Raw genomic sequence first — 20,780 nt, 5'->3', positions numbered from 1 at the left:
ACCACCAAGCCTGGCTAATTTTGTGTTTTTAGTAGAGACGAGGTTTCTCTATGTTGGTCAGGCTGGTCTCGAACTCCTGACCTCAGGTGATCCACCCACTTCAGCCTCCCAAAGTGCTGGGATTACAGGCATGAGCCACTGCGCCTGCTGGAAACAGGAGAAAATCTTAGTGACATTAAGTTAGACAAAGTTTCCTTAAGTAGGATAGAAAAAGCACAAACTGTAAAAGAAAAATTAACAGATTGGGCTTCATTAAAATTAAAAACTTATGTTCTTCAAAGACACTGTTAAGAAAATAAAAAATATAAGCCACATACTGGGAGAAAATATTTATAAAACATGTATCTGATAAAATACTTGATTCCAGAATACATAAATTCTTATAACTACAAAAACCAATAAATGGGCCAAAATTTGAACATACTTTACCTAAAAAGATGTATACATGGCAAACAAGCACATAAAAAGATGCTCAACATCATTGGTCATTAGGGAAATGCAAATTAAAATCATAATGACATACCACTATACACCCACTAGAATGGTTAAAATTAAGAAGACTGAAAATACCAACCATCAGTGAGAGTGTGGAGCAACTGGAACGCTCATACATTGCTGATAAAATGTAAAATGGTGCAGTCACTTTGGAAATTCATTGACAGTTTCTTACAATATTAAACATATACTTACCATATGACCCAGCATTTCTACTCCAGGAAATTTACCCAGAAGAAAGGAAAACTTATGTTAACATAAGGACTTGCATATTGTTTATAGCAACTTTATTTATAACAGTTAAAAATTGGAATGAACCCAAACATCCATCAACTGATGAACAGATAAATAAACTGTATTCATACAATACCACTTAGCAATGAAAATGAATGAATTACTGATACATGCAACAACATGGATAAATCTCAAAGTCAGTATAATTAGTGAAAGAAGTCAGACTCAAAAGACCACATAATAGAAAATTCCACTCATCTAATTTCCTAGAACAGGCAATATTACAGTGACAGAAAGCAGATAATTAGTTGACAGGAAACAGATTGGGAGGAGGAACATAAGGCAACTCTGGAGGGATGGAAATATCATGATTGTGTTTGTGGTTACACCACTGCATACATTTTTCAAAATTCTTCCAATTTTACACCCACCAAATTAATGTATTTCCTGTGGACTTCACTAACATTTATAAAACATAACAATGGTTTTTATTTTTGACAACCACCTTCTTCTTTTGATGTAATTGCTGATATTTGTCAATATTTTTTAGTTTATAATTCATATGGATAGAAAAAAGAATTTGCAGTAACATCTTATATGTCTTTATTAGTCATGGCCTCCCTCCTAGCTCTGTCATTATTATTGGAATGGGAAATAGTCCTTTGAGCAGGCTGGCTGTGGGTGAGGGCACCTGGGGATAATGGTTAAACAACTGCCTACATAGCCTTACCATCATCACTGAGGAGTAGTGTTGAATCCCACAGTTTTTCGCTAAGGGGACCAGGTCATTCTAGAGTTCAAGATGATTTATGTTTAAATCATCTGATTTTGTACATTAATAGCATGGAAGGCTGAGGATGGGGAAAGGAACAGTTTGTCCTAGAGAAAGCATCCAAAACCTCTAATTATCTGAAATAAGTTAGCAAGCATAGCACCAGTAAAGTTTAATGAGTAAAAATTTGGTGAGCAAAAATACTCTCTCCACATAGAGGCACATGTCAAGATCAAAGACAACAATGCCTAATCCAGAGGGGGTTAACAAATAGAAACTGGGAAACAGGTTAAGAATAATAGCCTAGGTGTCTTCTTGTGATTTTGTTGGTGGTGGTGGTTGGGATTGGAGGCTGACTGAAGCACAGGATCCCTGTCAGGGGTCAGGAAGAACTAAGGAGGAGGGGATCCAATTTTAGAAGCCTTTGACAACAAAGCAGAAAAGAGCTGAAGGTTCTTGAACAAACTACCATGGCTTGGATCTGCTAGTAGGTAGGTTCCATGAGAACAGAAGTTTTGGTTTAATGCTAAATCTTCTTTGCCTAGAACAATGCCTGCACACACATGGAAGGTACTCATTTTATTTTTTGTGAATGTTAATGAATGATACAGCAATGCAGCAATGTCAGATATCTGGAATACTTTATTTTGAATAGATTTTCCTTTTCCTTCTTTTTGTATTTTTTCTTTTTAAAGGAAAAGAAGACTATTACAGTACTTACAAAGAAACTGTTAAAAGTCAAGAGTGTTTAAACATGTCTTTATTACCTACTAAAAAATATTTAAGTTTAAGAGCAGTGAACAAATAAATTGGTAATTGAATTTGTGGATCAGAGAAGAATCTTGGTGAAGGGCTTTATTCATCTTTCCCAGTCACTTGTCAGATGGTGACTGCTCAAGGATCCCATCCCTGGTTTGTTTGTCGTCAAGTCCCCACCACTGAGTACAGTTGCTGGCACATCATAGGTGCTCAATGATGAGGTTTTTTGAGTTGTTTGTTTTTTTTAAGAGATGAGGTCTTGCACTGTCACCCAGGCTGGAGTGCAGTGGTACAATCACAGCTCGCTGTAGCCTCAAACTCCTGGTCTCAAGCGATATTCCCACCTCAGCCTCCGGGTAACTGGGACTCCAGGCTTGCACCACCAGGTCCAGCTAATCACAAGTTATTGAGTGGTCTTCCAGATGGATTCCAGTGTAGAGATTAACTACTCTCAATGTTACCTCGCCAGGTGCAAAGCCTATGTAATAATATTTGATTTTAATTATAAATACACATACCTGACACATAAACTGTCCACCCTGAAACATAAAGAAACTTATTGTTAGATTATAGTTGAATCCAGCAAAGCATCCAAAAATAATTAGTGGCCAGTGTTGCTGGAACTCTAGTCCTGCAAGTGCTCCACAGATGATCTATAATAAAAGGTTCATTAGTAAATTAAGATCTCTGAAAAGTTCTATTAAAAAGAAACCTATTCAATCCCTCTTTTTTCTAACTTTTTTCAAGCAACATCTAATCAGGTCTCTTGAAACTATGTTCAACAAAATAGTTTTTGAGACACACTGATTCATTATTGCCATCTTATCTGGCAGACCAGACCCAGAGCAGGCAACTGCAAAGGCAAGTTTTAAGTTATCCCTGAGCTGAGTTAATGAAAACAAAAACAAATAAAAAGGAACCATTACAAGAATTTCGGGTTTTGTGGGATGTGATAGATTGTATTTTCTAAAGTTGGCCATGACAATAAATTCCATTCCACATACTCTTCTTACAATGACACTCCTTTCATCTGGGTGAGGTTGGGACAACAGAAATGGTACTATATGACTTCCAATGTTAGGTCATAAAAGGTAACACAGCTCAGGCTGGGCACAGTGGTTCACACCTGTAATCCCAGCACTTTGGGAGGCCGAAGGGGGCAGATCGCCTGAGGTCAGGGGTTCAAGACCAGCTGGGCAACATGGTGAAACCTCATCTCTGCTAAAAATACAAAAATTAGCCGGGCGTGGTGGTGCATTCCTGTAATCCCAGGTACTCAGGGGGCTGAGACAGGAGAATGGCTTGAACCCAGGAAGCAGAGGTTGCAGTGAGCCAAGATCGTGCCACTGCACTCCAGCCTGGGCGATAGAGTGAGACTCCATCTTAAAAAAAAAAAAAAAAAAAAAAAAGCTCCTAACTGGTTCTTCTGGGACATCCATGAGTCCTGAGCTGCCATATAAGCAGAAAAACCGCCCTGAAGCCACCATATTGGGAGGAAGCCCAAAGAGATGATTCAAGCCACCACCTGAGAGGACCCAAGACTACATGAAGCAAGAAGAATGCCCAGCCTATCCCCAGCTGCTGCAACTGCACACTTGCCCTCCCCCTTCCAGCTCCAGCCTCTGTCCACCAGCACCTGCATGAGAGATGCTGAGAAGAAACCCACCCAGCCAAGCCCTTCCTGAATTCCTGGCCCACAAAACCCATGAGAGAATGAAAATGATTGTTGTTGTTGTTGTAGCCCACTGAATTTTGGGGTAATTTGTTATGTAGCAATAGTAACTGGAATATGAGACATATGCACAAGGAAATATTCTGAGATGATTTTGAAAGGTAAAGAAAGAGGACTGCATGCCACCTGGGCAGACAGTATTTATATCTAACTTAAGTTGAAATGCTACGAATTTCTGTATCACCAGTTCTATTACCAATGTTTTCTTTTTATGAGCTTAAATTATTTTCCAAGCCTGAGCAGTGTTAATGTATCTATTTGTAGAGATATTAATTAAAATACTTGAGCACCTATTTTGTGCCAGGCACCAGGCTCTATTATCCACGAATTGTCAGGTTCCCAGTATGGGGTATAACATCACCACGTTTTTATTCTGGTCTATACAGTGACTCAGGCTTAGAGATATAAAGAAAACAAGGCCACTACAGGTTTGGGAGCATTAACTATCATTCCGTCTCAGCCCAAAGCACTGATTATAACACGGTATCCTCAATTTGTAGTAAAAAATGGCAACTATCAGTCTGCCTCTGATTTAGATTTAAAAACAAAGTTAGAGCCAGCTGGCCTCTTGGTTCCCATAGCACTGTGTTCACATCTTTGTTGGAAAACTTGGTCACATTCTTTCATTTGTTATTTGTTTATGGCTATTTCTTTACAGCTCTCTCTCTCTTCTTGGTCTTGCTCCTCTTTGTATCTGTGCAATTAATAATTCAAACTTAAAGCCGTTGGAACTTTAGATTATTCTGAGCCTTGAGAGGAATGTGGCCATGTGGCCTGAGTCATGTGGCATGCAGCTGCAACTTCCGCCCTTTTTTCCTGTAAATAATTATGAAGACCAAATGGCGCCAGAGATAAGACCCCCCCTCAGACCATAATCCCTCCTCATGAAATAATAAAGTAATCTTCCTTGGAGTGTAGCAATCTGTAATCAATCAAATAGCTATGATGTATGCACTAGCCTCGTATGGAAAATGTCATAATCCAGCTGAAACTTCTTTGTCTCTGCCTACATAAGTGAAACTTTAACTTCTCCACTTTGGAATGCTGATCCCATTCATTTGGAGTCTGTTTCCCTGGGTGGCTGTTCTCAAGCTTTGTGCTCAAATAAACTATATACTTACTAATGTTTTCTAAATCTCATTATTTAAGTTTGACATATCTTTAGTGCCTAGCCCTGTGCTGGACACGTGACTGTTGCTCCATGAATGTGTCAACACTCGGGGCCTGACCCCCACTGCTGTCTTAGAGTTTTGACTACAAAATATCCCCCACATCCCTGGGCAACCCCCAGCTTCCCTGGCTTCCCTCCTCAGCTGCCCCATGAGGAGGTAGGACTGTGTGACCCTACAGCCTCTTACGGTTCTCACATGGTTGGGAACTCTCTGTGAAAGGTCCTGCTGCTATGTTGTTGTTTAGATGATAGTGGGAGTCCCAGCAAGGCTCCGCTGCTGCTTCTGACCCTGCCTTGCCCAACCTGCAGGTCAGCCTGATGTTTGTGCTGTACTTGGAATCTCATCAAAGCCATTCCTTCTCTTCCCTGTTAAATGAATTTCAGTTGAAACTATTGTTAGTTGGCAAACGCCAGCATTTGGATTGGAGCCAGACAATCGTGCCCACTTTTCTTGGTGATAAAATGTCCAACATCACATTGCTGTAATCAGGGACATGACATGTGTGCACTTACCAAGCAAAATACTCAGAAGGGCTCATCATACAGTAACTGCAGATCCTAGAGTCTGCTCCATGCATGGAGAATGAGGGCCACCACATAACACCTGTGACAAAAGCAAAAGGTGAATCCAAGCAGCTGTCTCCATTGCTTTGCACCAGCTTATATTCATTCCATTGCCTTTTTCATTTTTTCCCCCATGTAGACCTGGGCTTCAAAAACAATAATTAACTTGCAATGAGCTGAGAAACTGACCTTTAGAAAGGGGACAACTCAAGTGCACAGAATTGAGTAAATTGAGCCACATTGTTTTGGTGCCTCATAGAAAAGCTAAATGTCTCTGTATTGTACCCTATCTCTTTTCAGGAATGCTTTCCTATTTTAAGCATGGTGCTAAGGATAGTAGATCGTACACCATGTAGGGGACCAAGAGTTGGTTTTCCTCCTACTTCTCTGACCACTTCCAAATCTTTACACGTGAGACTTCCTCAAGGCTTAGTTGTCTTGTCTTCTCTCTTTATATAACTCTTTCACTTGGGGAGCTCACCTATTTCCAGGGCTTTCAGTGTCACTGATATTGTAGGCATCCCTAAATTTAAGTCACCAGCCCAAATCTCTCTGAGTGTCAAACCCCATAAGTGGCAACCTAATCGACACTTCCATGTGGACGCCTAATGAACATCTCAAACTTGCCATGACCCAGTCTCTTGATTTCCTCTCTGAAACCTGCTTTTTTCCCCTTCTTCCCCAATCACTCAATGGCACCACCAACTATCAACCCAGAAACCTAGGAGTCATCCTCAATCCTTCCTCTTTCTCTCCTTTACACCCTCCTGGTTCTGGTCTGTTACCTAGTCTCACTTCCACTCCAAAATATACATCATATCTGTCCATCTTCACAGCCATAACTCCAGCTGAAACCAGCCTTGTCTCAACAGCCTCACTGGTCTCCTTGCTCCACCCTCATCTACTTCAAATCTAGTTTCCACATCATAGCCAGGGTCAATCTTTTAAGAATATAAATGTACACATGCCACTTCCTGCTTTAAAACCTTCGGCAGCTTCACGTTGCACTTAGAATCCTTCCCAGGGCTTCCAGAGTCTGCACGATCTGGTGCCTCCTGTCTATCTTTTTAACCTCATTTCTTCTTTCTCATCTTAGAGACTTAATCCATGCTGTTCCCTCTGCCTGGAACTCTCCCTGGCTCTTGCTTCCATGTCGTCTCCACACAGATAGCTTCCCTATCACTCTATCTAAGTGAGGCTCTCCCTGTTATTCTCTCTCTTGGCATGCTGTTGACTTCCTTCAAAGAGCTCATCCTATTTTGTAATTATAGGCTTAGTTGTCTATCTGTTTATTACCTGTCTCCCTCCTCCCCCAATACACACTGAAATGTAAGCTCCAAAGTTCGGGTAGCATCTTCTTTATCATCATGACCAATATCATCATTACCATGGCAGCAGCTGACATTTCTTGAGAGCCTACTCTGTGCCAGACACTTGACATTATCTTATTTAATCCTCAAAACAATCATAACAAGTAGATACTATTATTATCTCCATTTTACAAATGAGGACACTGAGGCATGGAGATGCTTAGGTTACTTGTCCAGAATTACACGGTAGCAATAGATAGTGCCTGACACATAGTGCTTGGCATATAATAGATCTTCAACTTATTAATCAAATATATACTTTTGTTGAATCATTCAATGCACTTTTTCATGGGAACCCATGGGATAAATTTCTCTCAAACACCAGTATTAAGAAAAGTAATACTTCTAGTTTTATCCTACAAATACTGTGCATATTATAATATGTTGTGCTTTCTATCTTTGCCTTTACTGCTAGGATACTTAGAACCAATATGTTACACTCATCTGGATGAGTCACTCTGTGCCTCAATCTTATTAAGATCTTATTAAGAGAATCTTAACCTTATGCTCCCTTCTTGCTTGGCCTTTTCTATATTGTATGTGTTTTTGTAAGCCTCTCCAATCATTCATGGAATAAGGCAGGATACAAACATCCACCCACAAGGATGGCTACAATACAAAAAAACAGAAAAATAAGAATTGTTGGCAAGGATGCAGAGAGGAGCCTACATACGATGCCAGTGGGAATGGGAAAATGGTGCAGCTGCTGTGGAAAGCACTTTGGCAGTTCCTCAAAAAGCTGAACGTAGAATTACCATGTGACTTAGGAATCCTACTCCTAGGTATATACCCAAAGAAACTAAAAATAGGTGTTCAAGAAATGCAAAACAAAACCACAATGAGATATTGCCTCACTCCTGTTAGTGTGGAATTTGAGGTTACAGTGAGCCATGATCATGCCTGTGAATAGCCACTACACTCCAGCCTGGGCGGGACCCTCTCTCTAAAAAAATAAAAATAAAAATAAAAATAAAAATGAGGCTTGGTGCAGTGGTTCATGCTGCAATCCCAGTACTTTGGAAGGCCTAGATGGGAGGATTGCATGAGCCCAGGAGTTTTAGACCAGCCCAGGAAACATTTCGAGACCCTGTCTCTACAAAAAATTTTCAAAAATTAGCTGCGCATGGTGGCATGCACCTGTAGTCCCAGCTACTCAGGAGGCTGAGGCAGGCGAATCACTTGAACCTAGGAATTCAAGGCCACTGTGAGCTATGACTGTGTCACTGCACTCCAGTCTGGATGACAGAGTGAGACCCTGTCTCAATTAAAAAAAAAAGAAAGAAAGAAAAGAAAAGAAAGAAAGAAAATGTGACATATATACACCATGGAATACTATTCAGACATAAAAAAGAATTAAATCCTGTCATTTGCAACAACTTGGAGGAACCTGGACGACATTATGTTAAGTGAAATAAACCAGGTCCAGAAGACAAATCCCATATGATCTTTTCATATGTGGAATCTAAAAAGTTTGTTTCATAAAGTAGAGACTAGAGTTGTCGGGGGCAGTGGCTCATGCCTATAAATCCCAGCACTTTGGGAGGCTGAGGCAGGCAGATTACCTGAGGTCGGGAATTCCAGACCAGCCTGGCCAACACGGTGAAACCCCATCTCTACTAAAAATACAAAAATTAGCCAGGCCTGGTGGCATGTGCCTGTAGTCCCAGCTACTCGGAAGGCTGAGGCAGGAGAATCACTTGAACCTGGGAGGCAGAGATTGCAGTGAGCCCAGATCATGCCACTGCACTCCAGCCTGGGTGACAGACCAAGACTCTGTCTCAAAAAAAAAAATAATAATAGTAAAAAGTAGAGAACTAGAATTGTGGTCAAAAATGTTGGTCAAAGGATATATAATTACAGTTAGGTAGGAGGAATAAGGGCAAGAAATCCAGTGTGACTATAGTTAATGATAATACATTGTATTCTTGAAAAATGCAAAGATGGTGGATGTTAAGTATTCTCACCACAAAAATGATAGCTGTGTGAGGTAGTTAATGCATTCACTAATTAGCTATATTTAACTACTCCACAATGTATATATACTTCAAAACATCTTGTTGTACATGATAAATACATACACTTAGATCTGTTAAAAAAAAAAAAACCAAATAAGTGTTCAAACAAAAACTTGTAAATGAGCATTCACAGCACACTACTATTCACAATTGCCAAAAGGCAGAAACAACTCAAATCTCCGTGAACTGATGAGTGGATAAACAAAATGTAGTATATATAAACATTGGAATATTATTCAGCTATTAAAAGGCATGAAATTTTGATAAATGCTACAACATGGAGGAATCTTGAAAACATTGTGCTAAGTGAAGAAGCCAGACACAAAAAGCCACATATTATATGATTCCATTTACATGAAATGTCCAGAATAGGCAAATCCCTAGAGACAGAGAGCAGATTAGTGGTTGCCAAGGGATGGGGGAGGAGGAATGAATGGGGAGCGCTGTTCAACGGGTACTGAGTTTCCTTTTGGGGTGATAAACATGTCCTGGAATATGATAGTGATGATGGTTGCTTAACATTGTGGCTGTATTAAATTGAACCACTAAATTGCTACTGAGTTGTATACTTTTAAATGGTTAGAATGGTAAATTTTACGATATGTAAACTTTATCATGCACACACAATGAGCATTAAGTCTATTGGGCACTTGGATGATCCCACTTGTGCACAGTAATGTGGCTCTGCCATCATGGACTGTGGTTGCCCTGGTGGCCTGCTGCAGGGAACTCAGGTCTCCTCCTAGCCAAACATCCTTCCATCATTACCCCTCCTTCACCTCCACTCCAATGTCTCCTTCCCCTCTGCCCTTTCCAGTTCAACCTTCCCTTCAGATCAAGCATAAGTCTCGAGGAAGCCTTCCTAATTATTCCAGCTTCACTGATTTCTGTTTTTCCTGATCTTTTAAAGTACCTATTAAGCTCTTGACTCTGCCTATGTAGTCTTCTCTTTTCATGAATTCTTTTACCTCCACCTCTTGACTACTGCTGTCATCTTGGCTAATACAGGGAAGACCACAAGTCCTAGTCTCTGTGGATCCTCTAAGTACCTCAGCAACCCCTGCGCACAGTGACATGACACATGAATGACACAATTCCTGCTCTGAGGAAGCATCTCAAATTAGCTGAAAAAACAAAACATATATACAATAGTAGTGAAAGGCCAGTGCAAATACATGCTTAGGAGCTCAGAGGCTGTTGGAGACTTCAGCTGGGAGGGCCCTTCATTTAATTGATTGATTCAATAACCATGGATTGAGCACTTGCTATGTGCCAGGCACTGTGTCGGCTCATGGAAGATGATATTTGATCTTTGAATTGGGTTTAAAGAGTGAGTAGAATTTGTGTTGCCAGAAAAAAGTAAGAATCTTGTCCCAAGCAAAAAGAAAAATGTGAAGAAATGTAAGAGTGGGAAAGTGTGAAGTGTGAAAATAGACCAGCTTGGCCAATGGAGTGGAATTGTGTAACATCCAAAAGAATGATGCAGAACTACCTAGACTGGTATGGAAAGATGTCTTACATATCTACAGGCATACCTTGTTTTACTGAGCTTTGCTTTATTGTACTTTGCAGATATTATGTTTGTTATAAATTGAAGGTTTGTGGTAACCCTGTGTCAAGAAGTCCATCAGTGCCATTTTTCCAACAGCATGTGCTCACTTTGTGTCTCTAGGTCATATTTTGGTAATTCCTGCAATATTTCAAATTTTTCAGTATTATTTATCTGTAAAGATGACCTATGATCAGTGATCTTTGATGCTGTAATTGTTTTGGGGTGCCACGAACATACCCATATAAGATGGTGAACTTGATTAATGAATATTGTGTGTTTGAGTGCTTCACTGACTGGCATTCCCCATCTCTCTCCCTCTCCTCAGGGCTTGCTATTTCCTGAGACACAACAATATTGAAATTAGGTCTGTTAATAACCCTACAAAGGCCTATAAGTGTTAAAGTAAAAGGAAGAATTGCAAGTATCTCACTTTAAATCAAAAGCTAGAAATGATTAAGCTTAGTGAGAAATATTGTAAGCTGAGATAGTCTGAAAACTTGGCCTCTTGCAACAAACAGCCCAGTTGTGAGTGCAAAGGAAAAGTTCTTGAAGAACATTAAAAGTGCTACTCCCATAAAGACACAAACAATAAGAAAGCAAAGTAGCCTTATTGATAATATCGAAAAAGTTTGAGTGGTCTGGATAGAAGATTAAACCAGCCACAGCATTCCCTTAAGTCAAAGCCTAATCCAGAGCAAAGCCCTAACTCTCTTTAATTCTATGAAGGCTGAGAGAGGTGAGGAAGCTACAGAAGAAAAGTTTGATGCTGGCAGAGGTTGCTTCATTAGGTTTAAGGAAAGAAGCTGTCTCCATAACATAAAAGCACAAGGTGAAACAGCAAGTGCTGATGCAGAAGCTACAGCAAGTGCTAACGCAGAAGCTGCAGCAAGTTATTCAGAAGACCTAGCTAAGATCATTGATGAAGGCTGCTACTCTAAACAACAGATTTTCAATGTAGACAAAACAGTCTTCTATTGGAAAAAGATGCCATCTAGGAGTAGCTAGGAATAGAAGTCAATGCCTGGCTTCAAATGTCAAAGGACAGGCTGACTCTCTTATTAGGGGATTGCAGCTGGTGACTTTAAGTTGAAGCCAATGCTCACTGACCATTCCAGAAATTCTAGGGTCCTTAAGAATTATGCTAAATTTAGGCTAGGCATAGTGGCTCACACCTGTAATCCTAACATTTTGGGAGGCCAAAGTAGGAGGATCACCTGAGGCCAGGAGTTCAAGACCAGTCTGAGCAATATAGCAGGACCATATCTCTGCAAAAAATTTAAAAATTAACCAGGCATGGTGGCATGTTCCTGTAGTCCAAGCTACTCAGGAGGTTGAGGAGGGAGGATTGCCTGAGACCAGGAATTGGAGGCTGCAGTGAACCAAGATTGTGTACCACTGCGCTCTAGCCTGGGTGACAGAGAGAGAACCTATCTCTAAAAAAATTAAAATAATAATAATAAAATAATTAGACTAAATCTAGTCTGCTGTGCTCTAACAATGGAACAACAACAAAGCCTGGATGACAGCACACATTTGCTTATAGCATAGTTTACTGAATATTTTAAGCCCATTGTTGAGACCTACTGGTAAAAAAAAAGAGTACTTTCAAAATATTACTGATTATTGACAATGCACCCAGTCATCCAAGAGTTCTGGTGGAGATGTACAAGGAAATTAATGTTTTCATGCTTGCTAATATGCTATTTATTCTGAAGCCCATGGATCAAGGAGTCATTTTAACTTTCAAGTCATTATTTCAGAAACACATTTAGTAAGGCTATCACTGTCATGCATAGTGATTCCTCTGATGGGTCTGGACAAAGTAAAATGAAAACCTAGAAAGGATTCACCATTCCAGATGCCATTAAAAACATTCGTGACTCATGGGAGGAGGTTAAAATATCAACATTTACAGGAGTTTGGAAGAAGTTGAGTACAACACTCATGGATGACTGTGAGAGGCTCAAGACTTCAGTACAGATGTGGTAGAAATAGCAAAAGGACAAGAATGATAAGTGAAACCTGAAAAAATGGAGCCTGCAATCTCATGATCAAATTTAAATGGATAACAAGTTGCTTCTTATGGATGAGCAAAGAAAGCAGTTTCTTGAAATGGTATCTACTCCTGGTGAAGATACTTAGAACATTATTGAAATGACAACAAATGATTTAGAATACCAGATAAACTTAGTTAATAAAACAGCAGCAGGGTTTGAGAGGATTGGCTCTCAACGTTTTGGAAGAAGTTCTTTTTGAGTAAAATGCTATAGGATAGCATTGCATGCTACAGAGAAATCTTTCACGAAAGGAAGAGTTGTTCAATATAGTAAACTCCATTGTTGTTTTATTTTAAGAAATTGCCACGGTCACCCCAACCTTCAGCAACCACCACCTGGATCAGTCAGCAGCCGTCAAGATCCAAGCAAGAGCCTTCACCAGCAAAAAAATTACAATCCTCTGAAGGTTCAGATGATCTTTAGCAATTTTTTTAGCAATAAAGTATATTTTAACTAAGGTATGTACATTTTTAACATAATGCTATTGTACACTTAATACATTCTTGTGTAAACATAACTTTTATATGCACTGGGACACAGAAAAATTCATGTGACTCACTTTATTGCAATATTTGCTTTATTGCAGTGGTCTGGAACTGAACCCACAATATCTCCAAGGTATGGAGTGGAAAAAACAAATTTCAGTGCAGTGTGCTTAAGATAATTTCTTTTTGCAAATACATCTTAAGATATGTAACTAAAAAAAGAAAGCAGGGATATACCTGAAACTCTTGCTAGGAGTAATATCTAGGGGATGTGATGGCATGGGGTTCTCATTATGAAGTTCCATGGTTTTTGGATTTTCCCCAGCCAAGCATATATTGCTTCTGTAATGGCGGGGGTGGGGGGGTGGGGGGTGGAGGGGAGCTAAAATGAAAATTACTAAATATTTTAAATATATAAGCTATAGAGTTTGGGCCAAATTTGGTAGGCAACAATGAGCCAGATATAAATATTGGATTTTGTAAAGACTTAGAGGTTTTTAAGAACATTTATAAATATCTCAATAGCTCTTGATAACTGTTTGCAAATACCTTTTGCTGAAAGAGCAGTATGGAGGGGCCTGCATGCTTCCTTTCCCAGGATCTACCTGAGAATCCTACAGCCCCCAAGCCCCTGCACCTTACCTTTGCCTGGTGGATTAACAACTCCTTAATTGTAGAGGGAAGTACAGGGATTTCACAATTCAAAACAAAACAAACCAAAACCTCTGTGATAATTCCTGTATTTCTTCTTGTTTAAAACAGGAAGAGTGAGAGGTCTTTGGAAGTAATTCCTTTTCTTTCCTCATTCTTTTGACCCCTTTGCAGTAATTCCCCTAACAAGGCAGGGAGGGAGGAGGGAGGAGAGCAGAGGAGAGGAGGAGGCTTCTCCTCATACAGCCTTCCACCCCCAGCACATCTTCCCTCCCGCAAGAGCAGGCTCACGGGCTGAGAAAGTGTAGCTCACTTTATTCCAAATCTGTAAAACCAAATCAACTAACTCAGTTGACTCACTCAAGTGGAAAGAGATAAGAATGGGCATATGGATTCTAAACCAGAATCCCAGCCTGCCACAGTCAGCTGATCATTCAGGGGAGACAGTGATTTTCCTGCCTCTGCTGGGCTGCAGAGCCTCATGCTGGAAAGCCTCCCTTCCTAGACTCCTCACCCTGACTCATGCAGGTTAGGGCTGGGGCCTGCCCTCCCGCCATATAGAACCAGCAATGTGGAACTTAGAAGTGGGGAATACAGACCAATGGCAGCACTTAACCTGTCCTTCAACCTCTTTTCATTCCTTGTTCTCTGGGGTGGATTAGCTGGGGCAAAGGAAGGCCTAGAATTGAAAGGGTATAATCCACCAGCCCTGAGAAGTGAGTTCTAGATCAGAAGTTCACAAACTACAATTGTCCTTGTTATAACCCCATGGCAGGCAGAATAATGCATCTCACCAACCCCTAAAGACTTCTGTATCCTAACCTGTGAATATGTTGTCTTATATGGCAAAAGGGCCTTTGGAAATGTGTTTAAGCCAAGCATCTTGAGATAGGGAGATTATCCTGGATTATCCAGGTGGGCTGGACATAATCCCAAGGCATTGTAAAGAGGGGTGGGAAGGTCAGAGTCATAGAGGGAGTGTGACTGTGTTCGAAGAGTTGAGACAAAGAGTGAGAAAAAGAGGAGGGAGGTATTGATTTGAAGATGCTAAAGCTGCTGGACTTGAAATGGAAGGAGGACCACAAACCAAAGACTCCAGGTGGCCTCTAGAAGCTAGAAAGGCAAGACAATGGGTTATCTCCTAGAGCTTACAGAAGGAACATAGCCCTGCTGACACCCTGATTTTAGAATTCCTGGCCTCCAGAACTGTAAAGTAATAAATTTATTTCATTTATTTATTTATTTATTTATTTATTTATTTATTTATTGAGACAGGGTCTCACTCCCATGCTCAAGTTGGAGTGCAATGGTGTGATCACAGCCCACTGCAGCCTCAACCTCCCAGGATCAGGTGATCCTCCCACCTCAGCCTCCCAAGTAGCTGGGACCACTGGTGTATGCCACCACACCTGGCTAATTTTTACTTTTTTTTAAGTAGAGTTGGAGTTGTGCCATGTTGCCCTGGCTAGTTTTGAACTCCTGGGCTCAAGGCATCCTCCCAACTTGGCTTCCCAAAGTGCTGGGATTACAGGTGTGAGCCACTTGGCCCTGTCAAATTTGTGTTGTTTTAAGCCACTAAACATGAGGTAATTTGGTAGAGCAGCTGTGGCTGGCTGAGAGACTCCACCCACTGACACATCTGTATCCAATTGAGGATTGGGAGTGAATCCTTTGACCTTTTCATTGAACCCTACTAAGAAGCTCTATCACATTGTTGTCAGACTCTCTCACTTGCAATGATCAGAAAGTCTTCTGGTGAAATAAAATAGCCACTGCAGTGACCCCCGTGGCTCCCAGATTCCCAAATGGCCAACCATTTGAGATCCGGAACCACTTGATATTCACCTGAGGGCTCAACTACCATTTGACCTTCCAGGTCCTGTCAAAGAGGATCTTTAATTTAAATGAAAAATAACTGTGTTACTTTTCTTATTATCAAATTAATACAAGCAAAGACATCAGAAAATGCAGACAAGAAAAAGAAAAAAACATCATTAACAACAGACAACACTCCATCTCACTGAGATAACCACTAATACCATCATTATCTTTCCAGCACTTTAAAAATAACTCTAGTCCAGGCACCATGGCTTGCACCTGTAATCCCAGCACTTTGGGAGGCCGAGGTGGGCAGATCACCAGGTCAGGAGTTCAAGACCAGCCTGGCCGACATAGTGAAACCCCATCTCTACTAAAAATACAAAAAATTAGCCGGGCGTGGTGGTGTGCACCTGTAATCTCAGCTACTCGGGAGGCTGAGGCAGGAGAATCTCATGAACTCGGGAGGCGGAGGTTGTAGTGAGCCGAGATGGCAGCGTTGCACTCCCGCCCAGGTGACAGTACAAGACTCTGTCTCAAAAACAAACAACAACAAAATTAATTATTCAAAAACTATGCAGTACTTTAAAATTTTTTATGTATCATGAATATCTCTAGTTGCAATATTCATCTGCAACACTAATTGTCATAGTGTGATCTGGGGCTGCTAGGGAGGGATCCCAAGACATTTTCAGGAGGTTGTGAGCTCAAAATTATTTTAATTTTAATTCTAAGGCATTATTTTACTTTTCACCCTCATTCTCTCACAAGCAGAAACTACATAATACATGATACTGCAACAGTTTGAATACAGAAGCAGATATAAAAACAGTGGCTTTCTATTAAGTTTGATATTAAAGGCAATAGCAAAAATCTAAAACCACGCTGTTCTTCCTACTGTTTTAAAATATATACTTATTTTTCATTAAATATTTGTTATCATATAATGGGTTTGTTATTCTTAAATGAAATAATGAATATGTAAAAAATTGTTTTAATTTTGAAAGTATTAACAGATGTAGCACACATACACAAAACCTCTTTGGCATGCTCCATAATTTTCAGGAGTGTAAAGGGATTCCGAGACCAAAAAGTTTGAGAACCTCTGATCTGCGGTATCACTTTTTAATGGCTGAATTAGTGCATTGATCGGAAGTTTCCTAATTCACTTAACTAGTATATAATGCCAAGAATAAGATTCTTATACTTAAATTTGGGTATACCCTTAATTATTTCTCTAGGATAATTTTCAAGGATGATTTTTAAAACCTGTATTTATTGTACAAAAGTGGGCTAACATCAGTAATGCAATCCACCCCCAGCCAATCAGCTGTTTTCATTCTGTTTCCTTCCAATCAACAAAGGTGGGTGGTAGGCATTTACGATTTACCAGCATAAGGGTTTGACACTAGGTCATCATTTCCAAGGGAAGGTGCCCCGCGGATGGTCTGGTCTAGCGGGCTCTAACTTAATCACCCTGGAATCTTCTTTAAAAAGCAAATTCTGGCCGGGCACTATGGTTCACACCTGTCGTCCCAACGATTTAGGAGACCGCGGTGGGAGGATCGCTTGAGCCCCGAAATTTGAAACCAGCTTGGGCAACATAGCAAGACCTCCATATCTACAAAAAAATAAAATATTAGCCGGGTGTGGTGGTGCGCGCCCGTAGCCCCAGCTACTCGGGAGGGTGAGGCGGGAGGATTGCTTGAGCCTAGGAGGTGGAGGCTGCAGCGAGCCTGATGTTGTCACTGCACTCCAGCCTGGTGACAGAGTGAGACCTTGTCTCAAAAGAAAAAAAAAAAAAAAAGCAACCCAGAGTTGTGGGAAAGAACTGAGTGTCATTCTCAATGTTTTTAACCTACGTGCTAACCGCGCACCTTCTACCTAGGCTGCGCGACCTCCGCGCCCGGATCCACGGCGCCCCCTCTTCTCGACTCCCGATGCAGAGCTCCGATGCAGAGCTCAGCGCCAGCCACTCACAAGGAGCCTGGCAAGTTTTATCGAATTGGTGAACGAAGTTCGAAAGCTCTACCCTCGGAGATCCTTATTCAGTAGGTCTGAGGTAGACCTAGGAAACGCGCATTTTATATAAATCCTACCTCTGACGGCAAACGACAAGGGGTTCACGTGCCAGCTCTCCTCGGCGACGCGCTAGGCTACTCAGCGCCCCGAGCCTCGGCCTCGCATCGCTAGAACCCGGCCATGGCCGCTTCCTTACAGGGCAGCTGTGAGGAGTCCTGAGGAATTTTAGTACACGGCATATCCTCAGCGTAGTGGCTAGCACATCACAAGGCTTTAATCTTAACACTGTTGATCTTAACACTGCAACTGAGGGGGCCCGGAGAATGGGCCTGACAGGAAGGTCTGTCGGAACCTGAGGGACTGGGGATCCCGGTGCGGAGAAGCTCGAAGGGAAATCGCGCTGAGCAGCTGGGGTGGGTGCGCCTGGGGGCGTGGCCTGTGGGCCGGCGGGCGGGCGGGAGCCTGCGGTGGAGGCGTGGCACGAGGGAGGGGCGAAACCGGGTGGCGCGGAGGGGGCGTGGCGTTGGGAGGGGCGGGGGAGTGGGCGGGGCCGAGATGGGGGCGTGCGCGCTGACAGGAGCGCCGGGGGAGTGAGAGACGCCTCCTGGCGGGAGCTGGCGGCTGTGGACCCCAGCGGGGGCGGAGGGGAAGAGGGGAGCAGGGGCGGGGAGCAAGGAGCCAGGAGGAGGGCGGCGGGCGGGCCTGTCTCTTTAAGGTGCCCGAGGCTCGCGGGCGCTGCGCTGAGGGGACGGCGGGAGGCGCGGCCTGGCCTCGCACTCAAAGCCGCCGCAGCGCGCCCCGGGCTCGGCCGACCCGGCGGGGATCTAGGGGTGGGCGACTTCGCGGGACCGTGGCGCATGGTGAGTGGGAGCGGCTGGGGGGTTGTGCAGCCTCTTGGCCGGGAAGGGGCCGGGCGCCGAGCTCGGCCCTCTAGAGGCCCGGGCCGCGGCGAGCTTCGCGGGGGCCGGGAGAAGCCTGGGCCCGGCTGCGCGGAGGACAAAGTGGGGGTGCTGGGCGCGGGCGCACAGGCCGGACGCCGGGAGCCAGCAGCATCTCTGCGCCCCTTTGGTCCAGACCATCTCTGGGCCGGCCCGCGTCCTCCGCAGCCCGCGTCGGCCGAGCCGGGGTGGGGGTGGTTCCGGGTGCCAGGTCCCCCGCGCCGCTACCGGCCTCTGCCTCGCGGGGCGTCCGGCGCCTTCGGGGCCCTGGCACCGCTCTACAGAGGCTCGGCTCTGCCCTGGTCGCTGTCAGTGCCATCTCCCTTAACGAGAAACTGGGCGTGATGTGTGCGAAACAATTTTGATGCATGATGGTTTCTAACTCCTTAGGAAAAGATAAGTCCTTTAATTCTATTACCTGATTTCGACATGGTCGTAGTTACTTGAATACTTTTTCCAGTGAAATTTGGGGAGTAAGATGAATTTGTGGAACATTTCATAAGACAACCGTAAAAGATGGGAAAGGGGGGAAATCCCAGTTTTCATGGTTGTAGGATGAAAACTAGTTCCACGACAATTAGTCTCCAAATAACCTTATTTGGCCTCCGCAAATATGTACTGGTTGCTCCAGAAATCATCCTACTTGGTATGCGGCGTTAGATACATTAGAAAATTAGTTACTAACGGTCTTTAGGGAATGCTTTGTGAGCCTCAGTAACGATCACCAGGGTTTTCTCTTTCAAAATTGACTCATACCAGGTCCAAAGCCCTTTATTCTTTTCACCCTTTTATTATTTTTCCTTTAATGTACTTTGTAACACTTAGAATAAAAGTTTAGAGTAATCATAAATGCCCCCATAAACTCACTATTTATCCCTCTTACGTCAGTAGTCATTTATTTTAATTTATTATGTTTGATAGGGAGGTGTTTTAACCTGAAGAAATGATATCTTCCCGTATTTAAAGTTTAATAACTGTATACTGTTTGGCCCCTGTCAGACTGTGTTTGTGCTAGTCTTTTTTCCTTCTTCTTTTTGAACTGTAGTATCTTCTTAATAACTTTGAAGAATGTGTGGTACTAATAGAATTAAAAGAATATCTTGGCCGGGCGCGGTAGCTCACCCCTGTAATCCCACACTTTGGGAGGCCGAGGCGGGTGGATCACCTGAGGTCAGGAGATCGAGACCAGCCTGGCCAATATGGTGAAACCCCGTCTCTACTAAAAATACAAAAATTAGCGGGACATGGTGATAGGCGCCTGTGATCCCAGCTACTCGGGAGGCTGAGACAGGAGAATCGCATGAACCCGGGAGGCGGAGGTTGCAGTGAGCCGAGATTGCGCCACTGCACTCCAGCCTGGGCGACAGAGCGAGACAACGTCTAAAAGAAAAAAAAAAAAGAATATCTTCACATTCTAATAATTACCTAGAGTTTTTAATGCAATTAGTAATTTACACAGTCTTTTGTTATTTGCTCAATTATTTAAGAAGTGACTCTGTGGACTCTACTTCTTGCTTTGAGCTGCTTTATTCTGTCTAAATAAGCCTGAATAATTTCCATGTAAAATTTTGTTTTGATTCTAAGAATTAAAATTAAATATCTTAAAATTATAATACAATATTAATAATTTTATATGGGCTTAAAGTTGAATAATGGACCTAAAACTAAAGTTGAATAGTAGCAGTGCAGTATTGAAACTAGTTATTTGCCTGATATACTCTCAAGTTACTGAGGGTTTAGATATACTCACTCTACTTTCACAGTCACCATTTCTGGATAGTCTGAGGAACTGTAGTGTTCTAGGTCCTTGAAGATGGCTATGAAGCCATTATTATACAAAATTATTGTTTATTTTTGAATGTTTATATAATCTTTCATTGAGAATGATCTTTAAATGATCACTCAAAAGTTTTTTGAAGGCCAGGCATGGTGGTATTGTCTGTAGTCCCAGATAACTGGGAGGCTGAGGTGGGAGGATCACTTGAACGCAGGAATTGAAGGCTGCAGTGAGCTATGATCACACCACTGCACTTCAGCCTGGGCAACAGAGCAAGACTCTAAAAAAGAAAGAAAAAGTATATTGACACAAACAATGAGTCTTAGTTTATGTTTTGTTTCTCATTTTTATATTTGTTTTTACCCTAG

General features: G+C 42.2%; 2 protein-coding genes across 4 annotated transcripts in view; one reads left to right on the top strand and one right to left on the bottom strand.

Moving 5' to 3' along the window:
- Positions 1 to 2,246: 2,246 nt before the first annotated feature.
- On the bottom strand, positions 2,247 to 20,611 carry LOC103784597 (uncharacterized). 2 transcript variants are annotated; one of them, XR_010110098.1, is made up of 3 exons: positions 17,775 to 18,130; positions 5,677 to 5,767; positions 2,247 to 2,799 (listed from the first exon to the last, which is right to left on the bottom strand). XR_010110098.1 is itself a non-coding variant. In XM_055102360.2 (3 exons), exons 1-2 carry the CDS (start codon positions 18,554 to 18,556, stop codon positions 5,722 to 5,724), a joined length of 828 nt encoding a protein of 275 aa, XP_054958335.1. In that variant the 5' UTR covers positions 18,557 to 20,611; the 3' UTR covers positions 2,247 to 2,738; positions 5,677 to 5,721. The 2 variants fall into 2 exon arrangements, 1 of the variants encoding a protein (XP_054958335.1); XM_055102360.2 differs by having other exon boundaries at positions 2,247 to 2,738; positions 17,775 to 20,611.
- The window catches only part of TWSG1 (twisted gastrulation BMP signaling modulator 1), a 67,277-nt gene continuing 64,900 nt past the window's right edge, over positions 18,404 to 20,780 (top strand). The window contains exon 1 of one of the 2 annotated variants that reach the window (XM_034943432.3): positions 18,404 to 18,557. The gene's annotated coding sequence lies outside the window, so the exon portion shown is untranslated. The remainder of the gene's footprint in view (positions 18,558 to 20,780) is intronic. The other variant, XM_063597183.1, reaches the window with a different exon arrangement.

The sequence above is a fragment of the Pan paniscus genome, chromosome 17 (assembly GCF_029289425.2).
Source record: "Pan paniscus chromosome 17, NHGRI_mPanPan1-v2.0_pri, whole genome shotgun sequence".
NCBI lineage: Eukaryota > Metazoa > Chordata > Mammalia > Primates > Hominidae > Pan > Pan paniscus.
This window is presented reverse-complemented; position numbering and strand designations above follow the sequence as displayed.

Coding starts and splice junctions, on each gene's coding strand:
- LOC103784597 (XM_055102360.2), bottom strand. CDS start 18,556: ATGCGCCACGGTCCCGCGAAGTCGCCCACCCCTAGATCCCCGCCGGGT. Junction 5,768..17,774: donor CTTGTCGTTTGCCGTCAGAG/GTAGGATTTATA, acceptor CTTTTGTCACAG/GTGTTATGTGGTGGCCCTCA.